A 17,479-nucleotide genomic window follows, 5' to 3' on the forward strand; every position below is an offset into this window, starting at 1 on the left:
AGTGATCACATCATTGTGATTATCTGGGTCGTAAAGATCTTTTTTGTACAGTTCTTCTGTGTATTCTTGCTACCTCTTCTTAATATCTTCTGCTTCTGTTAGGTCCAGACCATTTCTGTCCTTTATGGAGCCCATCTTTGCATGAAATGTTCCCTTGATATCTCTAATTTTCTTGAAGAGATGTCTAGTCTTTTCCATTCTGTTGTTTTCCTCTATTTCTTTGCATTGATCACTGAAGAAGGCTTTCTTATCTCTTCTTGCTATTCTTTGGAACTCTGCATTCAGATGCTTATATCTTTCCTTTCCTCCTTTGCTTTTCGCCTCTCTTCTTTTCACAGCTATTTGTAAGGCCTCCCCAGACAGCCATTTTGCTTTTTTGCATTTCTTTTCCATGGGGATGGTCTTGATGCCTGTCTCCTGTACAACGTCAGGAACCTCAGTCCATAGTTCATCAGGCACTCTATCTATCAGATCTAGGCCCTTAAATCTATTTCTCACTTCCACTGTATAATTATAAGGTATTTGATTGAAGTCATACCTGAATGGTCTAGGGGTTTTCCCTACCTTCTTCAATTTGAGTCTGAATTTGGTAATAAGGAGTTCATCATCTGAACCACAGTCAGCTCCTGGTCTTGTTTTTGTTGACTGTATAGAGCTTCTCCATCTTTGGCTGCAAAGAATATAATCAATCTGATTTCGGTGTTGACCATCTGGTGATGTCCATGTATAGAGTCTTCCACTGTGTTGTTGGAAGAGGGTGTTTGCTATGACCAGTGCATTTTCTTGGCAAAACTCTATTAGTCTTTGCCCTGCCTCATTCCGCATTCCAAGGCCAAATTTGCCTGTTACTCCAGGCGTTTCTTGACTTCCTACTTTTGCATTCCAGTCCCCTATAATGAAAAGGACATCTTTTTTGGCTGTTAGTTCTAAAAGATCTTGTAGGTCTTTATAAAACCGTTCAACTTCAGCTTCTTCAGCATTACTGGTTGGGGCATAGACTTGGAGAACTGTGATATTGAATGGTTTGCCTTGGAGACGAACAGAGATCATTCCGTCGTTTTTGAGACTGCATCCAAGTACTGCATTTCAGACTCTGTTGTTGACCATGATGGCTACTCCATTTCTTCTGAGAGATTCCTGCCCACAGTAGTAGGTTTGTAAAAACATACATATATACTAGAAGGAAGAGAACACAGCATATACACTAGAAGGAAGAATCACTGGAAAAAAATTTTTTGGAGGTACAAATCTTTTCCTGGTTTTATAATAAACTGGCTTCACTGGGCAGAGTTCCAGAGTTTCTCTGCACACACCTTTAGGCATATCGTAGGAAATCCCTGTGGTTCAGAATGTACTGGTCTTCATTTGCCCCCATTCTCTTAACTTTCTAGACTCAAAGTAGAAAAGGTGACTGGAACTCTCTCGGCGCCACGAGAAACGGATTGCCGACACCCCCATCTCCAGGAGCTGACTGGTCTCTGGGCTTTGCTCACTGAAACAGGCTGGAAGTGAGGTCAAGGCCAGCTGCCTTCTCTAGGCCAATCTTACTCTAGATTTGTAGGAATAAGAATCACTATTTTTTCTTGTAGCTGCTAAGAATATTAAAACAGTTTTCCATGTCTGCTACGTTACAGTTCTTAACTAGAAATATGAATTCTCTAATGTTTATTAGAATCCACTTCAGCGTGTGTGCCAAGTTGCTTCAGTTGTGTCAAACTCTTTGCGACTCTATGAATCGTATCCACCAGGCTCCTCTGTCCGTGGGATTCTCCAGGCAAAAATACTAGAGTGAGTTGCCATGTCCTCCTCCAGGGGATTTTCCCAACCCAGGGAATGAACCTGCGTTTCTTATGTCCCCTGCATTAGCAGGTGGGTTCTTTACCACTAGCGCCACCTGGGAAGCCCATCACAGTAAATTCTTAGTTCTTCTATTTAGAATTATAACACGAATTTAATACCTTATAATTAATTCTATAAAGCATTGCTTTATACACAATTTCTCCCAAAGTCTTTTCAAACAAAATCATAATTTCAAGGCAAAACACTTTTGTGAAAGGATATAAAAAGGCTGTCCATTACATACTTTTCTATCAGCTAGAGTGTTTCTATGTCTTAGGAATTAACTTAGTCACTGACAATTTGGTTTCTAAATGTTCAAGTTAACATCCTAAAAAATGTCCCCTGCACATCCCTTCCTTCCCTGGTTGAGACTGGTCAGATGACAGAAACAAGAGGCGGTGTGTTTTTAAATTAACAGAGCAAATAACAAAGAAACTTTGATCTTCAGAACTTATTCATGTGGTCAAGTCTACGTGTCTTCAATTATGGATAAGCAGTGATTTTAGCGACAAGCACTGCATAGTCTATGCCTTTCCCTTCTCTGATTAAAGCTGAGTAGATAACATTAACGGAGAAGGCAATGGCACCCCACTCCAGTAATCTTGCCTAGAGAATCCTGTGGCCAGAAGAGCCTGGTGGGCTGCTGTCCGTAGGGTCACGCAGAGTTGGACACGACTGAAGCGACTTAGCACACATGCATGCATTGGAGAAGGAAGTGGCACCCCACTCCAGTGTTCTTGCCTGGAGAACCCCAGGGACGGGGCAGCCTGGCGGGCTGCTGTCTATGGGGTCGCACAGAGTCGGACACGACTGAAGCGACTTAGCAGCAGCAGCAGCAGCAGCGAACAACATTAAAGAATAAAAACAATCCTCCTATGGCAGCAACCTTTGAAAATTAGGTAATTGCTACATATTCATTAACCTGGTTAATATTTGCTAATATTCTCCAAGAGAAAGTGGTTCTCTCACCACTTACACAAACTACTGATACATCTTCAACAGCATTAAATGTGAATGTATTGAGAGATCACCTAAGAATTTAGTTTCTAAGTCATCACAAGGGCCTATGTTCCCTCTGCAAACGCCATCTCCACCATCAACAATAAGTTTGAATGTTCAATTATGTACCTTCAAAAATACCATGAATCCCTTCCACAGTTTTTGTGTTTTTTTTTTTCAGTTTTAGTGTAAAGCATATTATAAATGATTAGATTCAGAGACAGCTTTACCAATATTATTCTGCAGAAGAATAGTTAAAATCTCTTCCTTTCCACACAGGGGGTTAAAGGTTCCACCAATTTTGTTCACTGCTCTTTCCAAAAATGATTAATACCACTCTACTACTCTCTCAGTTTCTCCAGTTTTCATATACATCTGATACACATTTAATGCTAAGACAGTAACTATGGAAACGTCACCCGTATTTCTTTGGGTGAGGAGCAGTTACGTGTTTTCTGGTGCATGTAAGGAAGTAACTGGTTTCAAGCGATCTCACGCGAGAACATGTCTGCACTCACCCACAGTTTCCTGGTGCCTCCCTGCTGCCCTGTGGGAAGTTCAAGGTGAAGGTCTCCTCCACTAGAGTACATTTCTACAACCTGAGACAGAAGAGTGCACGATGGTTACGTTAAAACCATATTCTCAATGCAAGTGGTTTGCTGTTATGCAGAAATGCTTGATGGCTTAAGTGCGTCTATCAGAAAAAATTTACAAGATGCTTACAGATACAAAGGATAAGTATTGGTAGGATAAGTACAGTGTCACAGCATCAGAGGTAGTGCCCATATGTATAAGCAATGGTGCAATATTTAATTAAAACAGGTAGCTTTGAAATATCAAACTCAGAAATAGTGTAGCTGTTTCAGAGACTGGATTTTAGAAAATCCATCTGGAGGACATATATTTTTGTATTTTCCCAAGGAAACAGTTTCTAGAAAGGATCAAATTTTAGAAACACACATTTTGTATTTCTTATAGTAATGCAACTTCTTCTTTATTCACACATCTACAACAAGACCCAGTAGCAGATCTAATAACTACCGTAACTCTGACACACGCTCAGTCGTGTCTGACTCTTTGTGACCACATGGACCGCAGCCTACCTGCCAGGCTCCTCTGTCCATGGGATTTTCCAGGCAAGAACACTGGAGTGGGTTGTCATTTCCTACTCCAGGGTGTACTCCCAACCCAGGGATTGAACCTGTGTCTCCTGCACTGGCAGGCAGATTGTTTACCACCGAGCCACCTGGGAAATCCTAATTGTGACATAGTGAAGAGCGTATCATATCGATAAGCAACAGTATCAATGCAGGATGAAAATATCTGATGTCTTCTGGGAGCAAAATCACAGGTACTATTAGTATCTCTGTAGAGATATTAATGGGTGTAGGCTTGTACCTACACCCGTTTTTTTTTTTAGCTAATTAATTTCTTAAAATTTTTTTTTCTTTTTACAGTGTTGCATTGGTTTCTGCCATAAAACAATGCAAATCAGCCATAACAATACATATTTTTAAAAAACAGCTGTACTGAGGTATGATTCATGTACAATAAAAGTCCACATTTTGAAAGTGTACAACGAGATAGATTCTGACATGTACATGAAGATGGAATGAAGCTGCCCTCACAATTATGATATTAAATAAACCCTTTACACCTCCCAAAGTTTCCTCACACCCTCTGCAATCCACCTGCCACTCTCTGCCTTTTCCCATCCCCAGGCAGCGCTGAGCTGCTCTTGGCCACTCAAAATTAGTCTGTTTTCTAGCATTTTATATAAATGGGAGCATACAGTGTATACTCTTATGTCTGGTTGCTTTTATTCAGTGTAATTATCTTGAGATCTATTACACTGTTTTTTGTTTTACTAACAATTCATTTCTTTTTTAATTTTATGGATATGCCACAATTCTAGATCCATTCACTTGCTGATGAACATCTGGGTTGTTTCCAGTTTTTGGTCATTACAGATAAAGCTGTTATGAACACCACGTTTTTGTGTGGACATCTGTTTTTCTTTCTCTTGGGTAAACAGCAAGGAACAGAAGGGTCATATGCCTCTTTGCTCATATAAAAAAAAGGAGCTTTTTGTTTAAAGGAAGGTTATCTTACCTCTTAAAAATAAAGAATATATTTAACTAAATGCAAATCTAGGGTGAAGAATGAGAATGAGTGGAAAACCTTTACTTGTCTTTATCACAAACCAGGAGTACATAAAAAAGAACAAAGCAGGACAAACAGCAATACTTTAGTATATGCTTAAGGCTTTTGTTTTTGGTGTGTGTTGTTGTTACAGTAATGATTTACCCAAGACTAAGGAGCTACGATCTTGTCTGCATATTATTATTTGCCTTCCAATGTATTACTGTTCCCCTTCAGTACTGACTGTGCTAATAGGAACAGCACCTTAACTGATGGGGTGACTTATAGGACTTTTTCTGTAAAACCAGAAAACACCATGTGTTATTTCATTTAGAAATCTTCCAAGGTATTAAGGAAACAAGCCTAACAATGTTTGAAAACAAGATTAAAAGGTTGAGTCCTGACAAGAGGGAAGGGAATATGGAAATAGGGACAGATAAAGGCTAAATTACAAAATCAAAGGGAAGATAACGTTAAAACTAGAACAACAGACTCCTGACTTTCAGTCCACTGCTAGCTATTTCTAATTTAATAAAGTTTAGGGGGAAAACGACGCCAATGATATATACAAATGATAATTTATGTAAAAAAACAAACACCCCACGAGGAACATTAATTTCAGTGCGCCCCTGTATCTGTACACAAGCACACAGAGAAAGGCCTGAGGAGACACACCAACGTTACATGAAGCTTATTAGTGAGGAAGGGTTCCAGGCAGGAGCTGTGATAACAACAGTTATCAGTTACATGTGGTTCAGTTCAGTCGATGAGTCGTGTCCAACTCTTTGCGACCTCATGAATCACAGCACGCCAGGCCTCCCTGTCCATCACCAACTCCCGGAGTTCACTCAGACTCACATCCATCGAGTCAGTGATGCCATCCAGCCATCTCATCCTCGGTCGTCCCCTTCTCCTCCTGCCCCCAATCCCTCCCAGCATCAGAGTCTTTTCCAATGACTCAACTCTTCACATAAGGTGGCCAAAGTACTGGAGTTTCAGCTTTAGCATCATTCCTTCCAAAGAACACCCAGGGCTGATCTCCTTCAGAATGGACTGGTTGAATCTCCTTGCAGTCCAAGGGACTCTCAAGAGTCTTCTCCAACACCACAGTTCAAAAGCATCAATTCTTCGGCGCTCAGCTTTCTTCACAGTCCAACTCTCACATCCATACATGACCAGGAAAAACCATAGCCTTGATTGACGGACCTTAGTCAGCAAAGTAATGACTCTGCTTTTGAATATGCTATCTAGGTTGGTCATTAACTATTCTTCCAAGGAGTAACCATCTTTTAATTTCATGGCTGCAATCACCATCTGCAGTGATTTTGGACCCCCCAAAAATAAAGTCTGACACTGTTTCCACTGTTTCCCCATCTGTTTCCCATGAAGTGATGCCATGGTCTTCATTTTCTGAATGTTGAGCTTTAGGCCAACTTTTTCACTCTCCTCTTTCACTTTCATCAAGAGGCTTTTTAGTTCCTCTTCACTTTCTGCCATAAGGGTGGTGTCATCTGCATATCTGAGGTGATTGATATTTCTCCTGGCAATCTTGATTCCAGCTTGGGTTTCTTCCAGTCTAGCGTTTCTCATGATGTACTCTGCATAGAAATTAAATAAGCAGGGTGACACTAGACAGCCTTGACGTACTCCTTGTCCTATTTGGAACCAGTCTGTTGTTCCATGTCCAGTTCTAACTGTTGCTTCCTGACCTGCATACAGATTTCTCAAGAGGTAGGTCAGGTGGTCTGGTAGTCCCATCTCTTGAAGAATTTTCCACAGTTTATTGTGATCCACACAGTCAAAGGCTTTGGCATAGTCAATAAAGCAGAAATAGATGTTTTTCTGGTACTCTCTTGCTTTTTCCACGATCCAGTGGATGTTGGCAATCTGATCTCTGGTTCCTCTGCCTTTTCTAAAACCAGCTTGAACATCAGGGAGTTCACGGTTCACGTATTGCTGAAGCCTGGCTTGGAGAATTTTGAGCATTACTTTACTAGCATGTGAGATGAGTGCAATTGTGCGGTAGTTTCAGGATTGTTTTGCATTGCGTTTCTTTGGGATTGGAATGAAAACTGACCTTTTCCAGTCCTGTGGCCACTGCTGAGTTTTCCAAACTTGCTGGCATATTGAGTGCAGCACTTTCACAGCATCATCTTTCAGGATTTGAAACAGCTCAACTGGAATGCCATCACCTCCACTAGCTTTGTTCGTAGCAATGCTTTCCAAGGCCCACTTGACTTCACATTCCAGGATGTCTGGCTCTAGGTGAGTGATCACACCATCATGATTATCTGGGTCGTGAAGATCTTTTTTGTACAGTTCTTCTGTGTATTCTTGCCACCTCTTCTTAATATCTTCTGCTTCTGTTAGGTCCAGACCATTTCCGTCCTTTATCGAGCCCATCTTTGCCTGAAATGTTCCCTTGGTATCTCTAATTTTCTTGAAGAGATCTCTAGTCTTTTCCATTCTGTTGTTTTCCTCTATTTCTTTGCATTGATCACTGAAGAAGGCTTTCTTATCTCTTCTTGCTATTCTTTGGAACTCTGCATTCAGATGCTTATATCTTTCCTTTTCTCCTTTGCTTTTCGCCTCTCTTCTTTTCACAGCTATTTGTAAGGCCTCCCCAGACAGCCATTTTGCTTTTTTGCATTTCTTTTCCATGGGGACGGTCCTGATGCCTGTCTCCTGTACAATGTCATGAACGTCTTTCCATAGTTCATCAGGCACTCTATCTATCAGAGCCCTTAAATCTATTTCTCACTTCCACTGTATAATTATAAGGGATTTCATTTAGGTCATACCTGAATGGTCTAGCAGTTTTCCCTACTTTCTTCATTTTGAGTCTGAATTTGGTAATAAGGAGTTCATGATCTGAGCCACAGTCAGCTCCTGGTCTTGTTTTTGTTGACTGTATAGAGCTTCTCCATCTTTGGCTGCAAAGAATATAATCAATCTGATTTCAGTGTTGACCATCTGGTGATGTCCATGTGTAGAGTCTTCCATTGTATTGTTGGAAGAGGGTGTTTGCTACGACCAGTGCATTTTCTTGGCAAAACTCTATTAGTCTTTGCCCTGCTTCATTCCGCATTCCAAGGCCAAATTTGCCTGTTATTCCAGGTGTTTCTTGACTTCCTACTTTTGCATTCCAGTCCCCTATAATGAAAAGGACATCTTTTTTGGCTGTTAGTTCTAAAAGATCTTGTAGGTCTTCATAAAACCGTTCAACTTCAGCTTCTTCAGCATTACTGGTTGGGGCATAGACTTGGATAACTGTGATATTGAATGGTTTGCCTTGGAAATGAACAGAGATCATTCTGTCGTTTTTGAGACTGCATCAAAGTACTGCATTTCAGACTCTTTTGTTGACCATGATGGCTACTCCATTTCTTCTGAGGGATTCCTGCCTGCAGTAGTAGATATAATGGTCATCTGAGTTAAATTCACCCATTCCAGTCCATTTTAGTTCGCTGATTCCTAGAATGTCGACGTTCATTCTTGCCATGTCTTGTTTGACCACTTCCAATTTGCCTTGATTCATGGACCTGACATTCCAGGTTCCTATGCAATATTGCTCTTTACAGCATCAGACCTTGCTTCTATCACCAGTCACATCCACAGCTGGGTATTGTTTATGCTTTGGCTCCATCCCTTCATTCTTTCTGGAGTTATTTCTCCACTGATCTCCAGTAGCATACTGGGCACCTACTGACCTGGGGAGTTCCTCTTTCAGTATCCTATCATTTTGCCTTTTCATACTGTTCATGGGGTTTTCAAGGCAAGAATACTGAAGTGGTTTGCCATTCCCTTCTCCAGTGGACCACATTCTGTCAGACCTCTCCACCATGACCCGCCCGTCTTGGGTTGCCCTGTGGGCATGGCTTTGTTTCATTGAGTTAGACAAGGCTGTGGTCTTAGTTATTTATATTTAAATCACTGGATATAAAACTGAAGGTTCAGGCCCTCAGCCACCCTAGCCACAAGTTCAAGTGCTCAGCAGGCGTAGTGGCTGGTGGTTCCAGTACTGGACAGAGCAGATACAGAACGCTCCCACTGCACCAGAAAGTTCTGCTGGACAGTACTGGACTGGAAGGCAGCAAGTTCAAGGGGACTTCTGCCTCACACATGTGAACTGTTAATAGTTTTCAGTGAGAACATACCTGTGTGCTAGTGTTGTATAAAGAACAAATGAGGTGTAATTTCTTGCTTTACAATACTTTCTTAAATTTGAGGACACGTTCATGACACACAGGACTATCGGGTTAAGAGTGTCTTCCACACAACCTTCCAGTTTTAAAAGTAATTAAGTCAGCGGAATGTGATAGGACAGTGACTATAGTTAATAGTAACACTGTAACTGTACATTTGAAAGTTACTGAAAGAGCAGATCTTAAAAATTTCTCATCATAAGAAAAAAATTTTTTGTAATTACGTGTGGTGATGTTGCTAACAAGACTTACTGTGGTGATCATTCTGTGATATATACAGATACTGAATCACTACGCTGTACACCTGAAATTAACAGTGTTATATGGCAATTACACCTCAAGTAAACAGTGTCCATCAGGAAGGGACTTGGAGTTTTTCTCTCAAAAACAAAAATAAAACTGCTTTCCAGAGACAATCTATTGGTTCTTCTTCTTTTTCTTTTTGACAGGACCCTGTGGTATGTGGGATCTTAGTTCCCAGACCAGGGATTGAACCAGTGCCCCTGCATTGGAAGCTATGTCTCAAGCACTGAACTGCCAGGGAGATCCCAATCTACTGGTTCTGAGAGAGCAACCCTGGCTTTCCATGAGCTCTCCTGTGTGTTGATGAAAAGTGCACTGAGATAAATACTGAATTGAAATGTTACATGACTGGAAAAGGACTAGACAAGCCAAGGAAAAAAATTCAATATTGAATTCAGAGATAGTTGTTCTTGAAGGTAGTCTGATGACTCAAAAGGCTGAGGAGCAAAGACATAGACTGTAAGGCTACTTAAGTATTATAACCAGGGTGGCCAACACCTGCTGAGTCTGTAACCTCCATCTTTCCCAGCAGAAAGCAAGACCCTCAGTCCGCGGTGGGGCAACCACAGCGGTGGTATATCCCTGGGGCTCTGTAACACTGGTGCTGCAGCTGCGTGTGTCAGCTCACACAGCAGGGCCCGAGAAAACGAGAGGGCAATTCTTATTTCTTGGACTCAAAAACAGTCAAGAAAAGAAAGCAGCAAGAATTTACGAGGTTTCTGTATAGTTTTGTGATAAAAGTTAGCTCAAACAGGGAAAGCACTCCATTCCCCAAAGCAGCAAAAGGGTATAAACGAAGACTGATGATGGAGAGGAACTCTTTCTCACTTGTAAAAGCAGGAGACAAGGCACTTTCCTCTTTCACGATGAAGATACTCAGCTACATATGACCAGAATGTGGGGGGAGTGTTTTCATCAATGGCTATCCTCACCCAATGGCAGCTGAGTTTGCAGGGAACCCTTTTTTGCTACCTCAGCATACAATTTCCAGACATCTCACAAACCCAGATCTGAATATCTCATTGTATTCTTCCTTGTCTTCCTCTTCACCATTTATGAGCCTTTCTACCTGGGAGTGCCAGGATGACAAAACCCACTTTCGTCGTCAAAGCTCAGCGGCTCACACAACACACAGTGCTTATTCTCCACCTGCTATTTTCGAGCTACATGCTCAGTTCTTCAGTGTTGGTCCTGAAGAACCTCCATGGGCCCTGGGAGTAAACATTATTCTGCAAATTATCCACATATCCTTCCACACAGACAACACAGCTAGAAGCTACCATGCCAACAGATGTCTGTGGCTAGAAGTCACCGGGGAGCTGGGGTGGGGATCTGAGGAGACACCTGAAGGAGCGACACCGGGCACTACCACCGTGTCAGAGACAAGGGCTGAGTGAGGAGGGGCTTCAAAGGTGGAAATGTGATTACTGAAAGGCTGGGTAAGAAAAGGAATTGGAGTTTTCAAAGTAAAAAAAAAAGCTGGCTTTTAATCAATGGTTCTATATTATCCTTTCCTTAGATTTTAATTTCCAGGCTGCCATCAACCAAAATTTAGTATTACTAGAAATAAATACAAATAGTAGATTTTAAATTTTAAACTGGGCCAGAAGGAGCTCAAGCAAGAAAAGTAGGGGCCTCATATAATGAAAACTCTCCTTAAATTAAATGTAGAGCCACCTAAAACTACCACCAGAGAAACCAGTCATTTTAAAAATGGTTCCAAAAATTCAATAACCAGACTGATATAACCTCAGGTTCAGACTACAAGCAGCATTAAAAGAATATCTTGCTTCAGTACTACAGACTGGCATTCATTTTAAAAACCTGTTTTAGGTAATCTAAAAACTGCAAAAGACTGAGATTTCATGCTAAGCATTAATTTCCACTGAAGTGAAACATGTTAAAAAGTCACTGTCATAAACTCACCTGTAAAGGCTCACTGTGAGGATTGTGTATGTTTATTATAGGTGAGAAACTGCTATTCACAGGGACTCTGGCCCCAAGGAATGGCCTCAATCGGTATGGATTTGGAATTCCAACACCAAATACCTGTTTCCAAGTGGGAAAAAAAAAGGCAATCTGAGTAGCTTTCATAGTTTTAGATAACATTTTTATAGTTACAACTGATTGATTTAGGGAAAACTGGTGAATTTACTTATGGCAAAATCTTAATTCTTTTAAAAAGGACATGTAGTTTCTATACCTGACTTATCAGTTGATATGAAATATACATGTATCTCAAGAATATATATATTCATATTTATATACACATCTCTAACATACATATACATTTGGAATGATTTCTATAATAAATTAGAAATTAAACTGCTAGCAGTCCTTCATGAAGTGATGGAGAGACAAAAGAAGAGAAACAGAGAATCCTAAGATTTCCCTGTTTCAATCACCTGAAGATGGCTCTAGGGCCCAGAAAATCTCTTAAAGACCAAGCCCAGTCCCAGATCATTCCTACATAGGAATGTGGGCTGACCAACAGGGTGAGCCAGTCACTCAAATGACAAACACTTATTAAGTGCCTATGATGTGCTGGGCACAAGCATGTACAGCTGTGAATAATTCAACAGTGAACAAGATGCATAACGTGTCCTTATGGAACTTAAATTCTAGTATGAGGGGCAGATAACAATAAAAAGGTTTTTAAAAAAGGACAATGTGATACAGAACAGCTAGTTGGAGTGAGGATAGGAAAATTCTTTCAGAGAGGGTGGCCAGGGAGGTGACGTGAGCTGATGTCAGCTGAAAGACGAGAAGAAGCAACCGTGAATCCTCAGCAAGGGGAAGTATGTAGGCAAAGGGCTGGAGGCAGGAAAAGGCCTGGCTTGTTGGGAGACAAAGAAAAAGATGAGAACCATGGTCAAATGGGATGAGATGGGAGAGCTAATATGGGAGTCAGATCCTTAGAGCCTTGCTGGCTTTGCTTAGAAATGTGCATTTTGCTCGAAGAGCAGTGTCAAAGCATAAAGATTTACGTGAGGGGCTGACTGGATGTGGTTTATGTTCAGAAAAGATCATCAATGGCTACAGCATGAACAATGGACTGTGGCAGGGGCTGTGGACGAGAGAAAAGATAGTCAGGAGGCTCTGTGTCACCCAGGGAAAGGGAGGGCTGGCCAGCCTGGGAGACAGCAGTGGCACTGGAGAGGAGAGAGACATTTAAGAGCAAGACGTGGTGAAAGACTAGGTGTGGGGAGGTCAAGATGTGCGCAGTGAGGCGCACCCTGAGAACAACCCGACCATGACCTCAGGTCGCCCAAGGTCAGTTGGGGGTGCCTCTGGAGGGCACAGGTCTTTCCAGTCTCATGGAGCTCTTTTCATTTACTCAGCAAGTATATGCCAAGTGCTCTGTATAGAACGTCAAAATCACTCATCCATACAGGCTTCCAAAGTTTACTGAATGCCTACCAAATGACTATTAAAGACTTACTCACCATAAATAAGCATAAGATATGATGTCTGACTAATATGAATGTTTACTCTGACAGTGATTTCCAAAATACACAAATAATTTACAAAATACATGAAGCATTCTGGGTAGCTGAGAAGAAATGTTCAAAAACAAGCATAAAAACTGTAAAGTAAGATATTAGCTAAGGAAGGATTTGAGTTCCATGGGCAGTACAGCTCAGTGGTTAATAGGATAGTCTGTGTAGCTATAAAGACATGGATTTGAATCCCTGCTCAACAACTTACCGGTAGCATAAGCGTAATTGCTTACCCTTTCTAAACTTCACCTTCCTCATCTAAAAAAATGAGAAGGACGGTATCTGTAATGCAGACAGAAGTGCACGTAAAGTGTGTAGAACAGTGCCAAATAAATTATTTCTTTGTAATCTTGCTATATAAAAAAAATTGATTAAAAAAACACTAACTTTAATAACCCAAACAATGATTATACATATAGAGTGTTAGTTGCTCAGTCGTCTCCAACTCTTTGAGACTCCATGGACTGTAGCCCGACAGGCTCCTCTGCCCATGGGATTTCCTAGGCAAGAATACTGGAGTGGGTTACCCCTCCTTTCTCCAGGGGATCTTCCTGACCCAGGGATTGAACCTGGGTCTCCTGCATTGCAGGCAGTTTCTTTACCAATTGAGCCATAAGGGAAGATGAAAAATTTAAACAATTACCAAAGAAAAACAGGGACACATCTTTTAATCCTGAAACTGTTATCACTTCATAAGTGTGCAAAAAGTAAAAATTTTAAAAACTCTATAGAGGCACTGTGAAAATATTTTTAACTGTTCTGCCAACCAATCTTATATGAACACTTTAGCTGTAGCTTTTAAAGATCATTTGTTCAGTCTGGTTTGAATAGGGATATTCACAAATGCAGTTGTAAAGTATAAAAATGCTCTAACTCTAAACTCTTACATTTTCCCTGATCATGAGTTTTTGAAAAGAGTTCCTAAGATGTTGTCGTATGATAGGATAAAGATGAAAACTGTATTTTATAAATAATAAAGATTTCATTCTGATTCTTACCTGGTAAGTGAATACCCCATGATTAGATGTATTAATAAATAAAGTATTTTCTACATTTCCCACTACTCTTGCAAGAAAAACTACATCAAATGATGTATTTCCTCCTGGAAGAATTTTCTGAAAAAGAAAAGCAGTAAGTTAAATTAGTAAAAAAAAAAAAAAAGTATCAGATCACAGTGACTACATGTAGACAGCTAAAATTCTCTAAAACATCTTAGAATCATTTCCATAAACTAGCTTTTTCCTCCCCAAAGTTTACGTTTTAAATTAGCCAAACTATTTTGCAATGGAAAAAAAAGATGTCTTCATATCGGCTTTCACATATCTTTGTCAATCACAATTCTAAAACCCTGTACAACAGATGGTTCCTTTGGATTCTGTTCATTCAGTAATCATCAGGCTGGAATGAAGTGCCTAATTACAGGCTCTTTCAACATCAGACGATCAAGGAGGAGATGAGCTGAAGCCGAGCTTTTTATATAGATGTTCTACTCTACCACTGAGCAGCCACTTGTACTATTCTAATAAGTAAACAAGCCCAGCCTCAACCCTTTGACCTCTGTCACCCATTCACACAAGGCACAAAAAGTGCCAGCAACGTACATTATAAAAGAAAGGAGAGGAGAGGAGACCCCTCCTCTGACCTTCAGCAAACTGAGAATGTCACTGTGGTTTGCAAATACAGCAAAAGAGACACAGATGTATAGAACAGACTTTTGGACTCTGTGGGAGAGGGAGAGGGTGGGATGATTTGGGAGAATGGCATTGAAACATGTATAACATTATATAAGAAATGAATCGCCAGTCTAGGTTCGATACAGGATACAGGATGCTTGGGGCTGGTGCACTGGGATGACCCAGAGAGATGGTATGGGGAGAGAGGTGGAAGGGGGGGTTCAGGATTGGGAACTCATGTATACCCATGGCGGATTCATGTCAATGTATGGCAAAACCAATACAGTATTGTAAAGTAAAAAAAAAAAAAAGATTTATTACAGCAGATGATAGGGCTGCTTCACAAAGTCTCTGAGACTGTGAATGCAGTTCTGCCTGCAATGAAGCCTGCATTTTAATATGCAAAGTCCTTAACTTTTCTCATTCTGCCTCTGTGGCTAGAACTCTAAATGCTCCCAAATTATAGCTTAAAATCTATGGCACTGAGACTTCTGTCTTCTGCTTTGGATGTAGAAAGCTGGGAAGAGCATGTTTCCTGTATTATAAAATCAAAAATCATCTGAAAAATGGTAACCTTTCTTGTGTATCAACCAGCCCCCAATTTAAGGAAAGACAAACACCTTCAAGAAAAGATGGGAACATAAGTAAGGCAGATAATGGGAAGAAGATGAGGTTAGCATTCAAGACAGTAAAATGAATTCAGCTAAAATTTTTATGCATTGCTAAACACTGAGTGTGGGCTACTCAACACGGTACACAGAAGCTTTGGAGTTTGTAGATGCAGGTGGAGGCCACACTTGCCGAAAATCAGTAACAGGAAGATATATGGCAAACCCCTAAGCAGTTCGAAATGAAACAATACACTTCTAAATAACCCACTGGTTAAAGTAGTAGTCACAAAGGAAATTTTAAAACATTCAAAGTCAACTGGAAATGAAAACTCAGCATATCAAAATTTGTGAGCTGAGCTAAAGGAAATACTCGGAAGGAAAATCATAGCATTATACACTTATCTTGAAAAGAAATGTCTCAAATCAATAATCTATGTTTCCACCCTGAAATACTAGAAAAAGAATAAATTAAACCCAAAATAAGCAAAAGAAGACTAAAACAGACAAGAGCTGAAAATAATGGAATAGAAAATGGAAAAATCAGGAAAACTGAAAGCTGATGCTTCAAAAAGGTCTGCAGAACTGATAAAAACCCAGATAGAATGACCAAGAGTAAAAAGGAAGATGAAGCTTTTACTTCACAATGTCATTTATATCCTAGGGGGAAAAGAAGCCTGGATACAAGAGTACAGGTTCTCTGACAGTTCCCAATATCCAATCAACTCTTTTATTACTTAAAGACTTGAAAACTGGACACAACGGAGGAAGGAGAGGGGGATGAATTGAGACACATACACTACCGTATGTGCAACAGCCAGCCAGTGGGGATCTCCTGCTCCCGCCTGCTGCTCTGAAACAACCCAGAGGGGTGGGATGGGGTGGAAGGTGGAGGGAGGCTCAAGAGAGAGGGGACACGTGCATGTCTATGGCTGATTTGGATGATATATGGCAGGAACCAACACAATATTGTAAACCAATTATCCTTCAACTAAAGAAAAAAAAGATGCCTCAAGAAACACACAGAGCAATTATTTCCTTTTTTTTTCATTTTCTAAATAACAGGGAAAATCTACTTCCAAAAGACACTTAAGGATGTAACAAAACGGTGATGAAACAGAACAATAAACTCAGGCTCAGGAATGTAATCTTCCTGTAAAAATTCATCAGATTTGCTGCAATTTATCTTTTTGTTCCCTTTGCTGCAAACTTTAAAATAAATTTAGTATGACTAAAGAAAAAAGAAAACAGTAGGAAAAGGTAATGAAGGCAGCAAAACGTGTGCTAACTTCGGTTTTAAATTATTTGCAGTGAAGTTTTTCATCTTTGTACCACATCAGTTCCTGACCACCTGCTCCCTTGGTGATCTCACCTAGGTCTGGGTTTCCCATCTTTACCGGTGACTCCTACACTTCTTTTTTTCTTCAGATTTCTTATTTTGTTTTAATTGGAAAAACTCAAACCAGAATGTGAAAACAAACCAACAAATGAAAGCCTCTGAATAGTCCTCCCTCCCGTGAATGCTTCTCCTTTTCCTTTGAGAGTGGTGGCTGTGGGGGGGTGGGGTGGGAGTCACTGTTAAGCTACTTTTTTTTAAAATTAATTTTTTAATTGAAGTATAGTTGATTTACAATGTTGCCTACACTTCTGTTTTAAGCCTAGTCCTTTCCCTCACACACCAAACTTAAATACCAATTGCTTACTTGGCACCTCCACCTGGAGGTCTAGGAGATACGCCAAATCTAATCCGTCCAAAACTGAACTACTGGCTACACTCTGGAAACCTGCCCTACTCTCAGCCTTTCCCATCTCAGTGGATGGCAACTCCGTCCTCCCAGCTGCTCAAGACAAAATCTCTGGAGTCACTCTTGAAGCTTCTCTTCCTCTCAATCCCACCTCAGAAAATTCTGCTGTTGTCTTCAAAATACAACCCAAATCTGACAGCTTTCTTCATTTCTTCTCTCTGCTTAGAGCAATCTTGATATTCTGATATTAGTTTATAATAATAATAATCTAAATAATAATAATGTAAAACTAATAATAACCCTGATATTCTGCAACAGCCAAGATGACTAGTGTCCTTTATTCTCCCCTTGCCCTTCTTGAGTTTGTTTCTGATAAACAGTGATCCTTTATAAAACATAAAGCTATCGTTCATTCCTCTGCTCAAAACCTGTGATAGCTTCCTATGTCATTCAGGATCAGAGCCC

The 17,479-nt window shown here is 40.4% G+C and overlaps 1 protein-coding gene across 1 annotated transcript in view; it reads right to left on the reverse strand.

Moving 5' to 3' along the window:
* The window catches only part of TMEM131 (transmembrane protein 131), a 175,551-nt gene that overhangs the window by 58,653 nt on the left and 99,419 nt on the right, over positions 1-17,479 (reverse strand). Inside the window, exons 6-8 of the mRNA XM_040267617.1 lie at positions 13,987-14,103; positions 11,415-11,537; positions 3,357-3,437 (exon numbers count right to left, since the gene is read on the reverse strand). Of these exons, the coding sequence (XP_040123551.1) occupies positions 3,357-3,437; positions 11,415-11,537; positions 13,987-14,103 (321 nt within the window). The remainder of the gene's footprint in view (positions 1-3,356; positions 3,438-11,414; positions 11,538-13,986; positions 14,104-17,479) is intronic.

This window comes from Oryx dammah, unplaced genomic scaffold, assembly GCF_014754425.2.
Source record: "Oryx dammah isolate SB20612 unplaced genomic scaffold, SCBI_Odam_1.1 HiC_scaffold_25, whole genome shotgun sequence".
Taxonomy (NCBI): Eukaryota; Metazoa; Chordata; class Mammalia; order Artiodactyla; family Bovidae; genus Oryx; species Oryx dammah.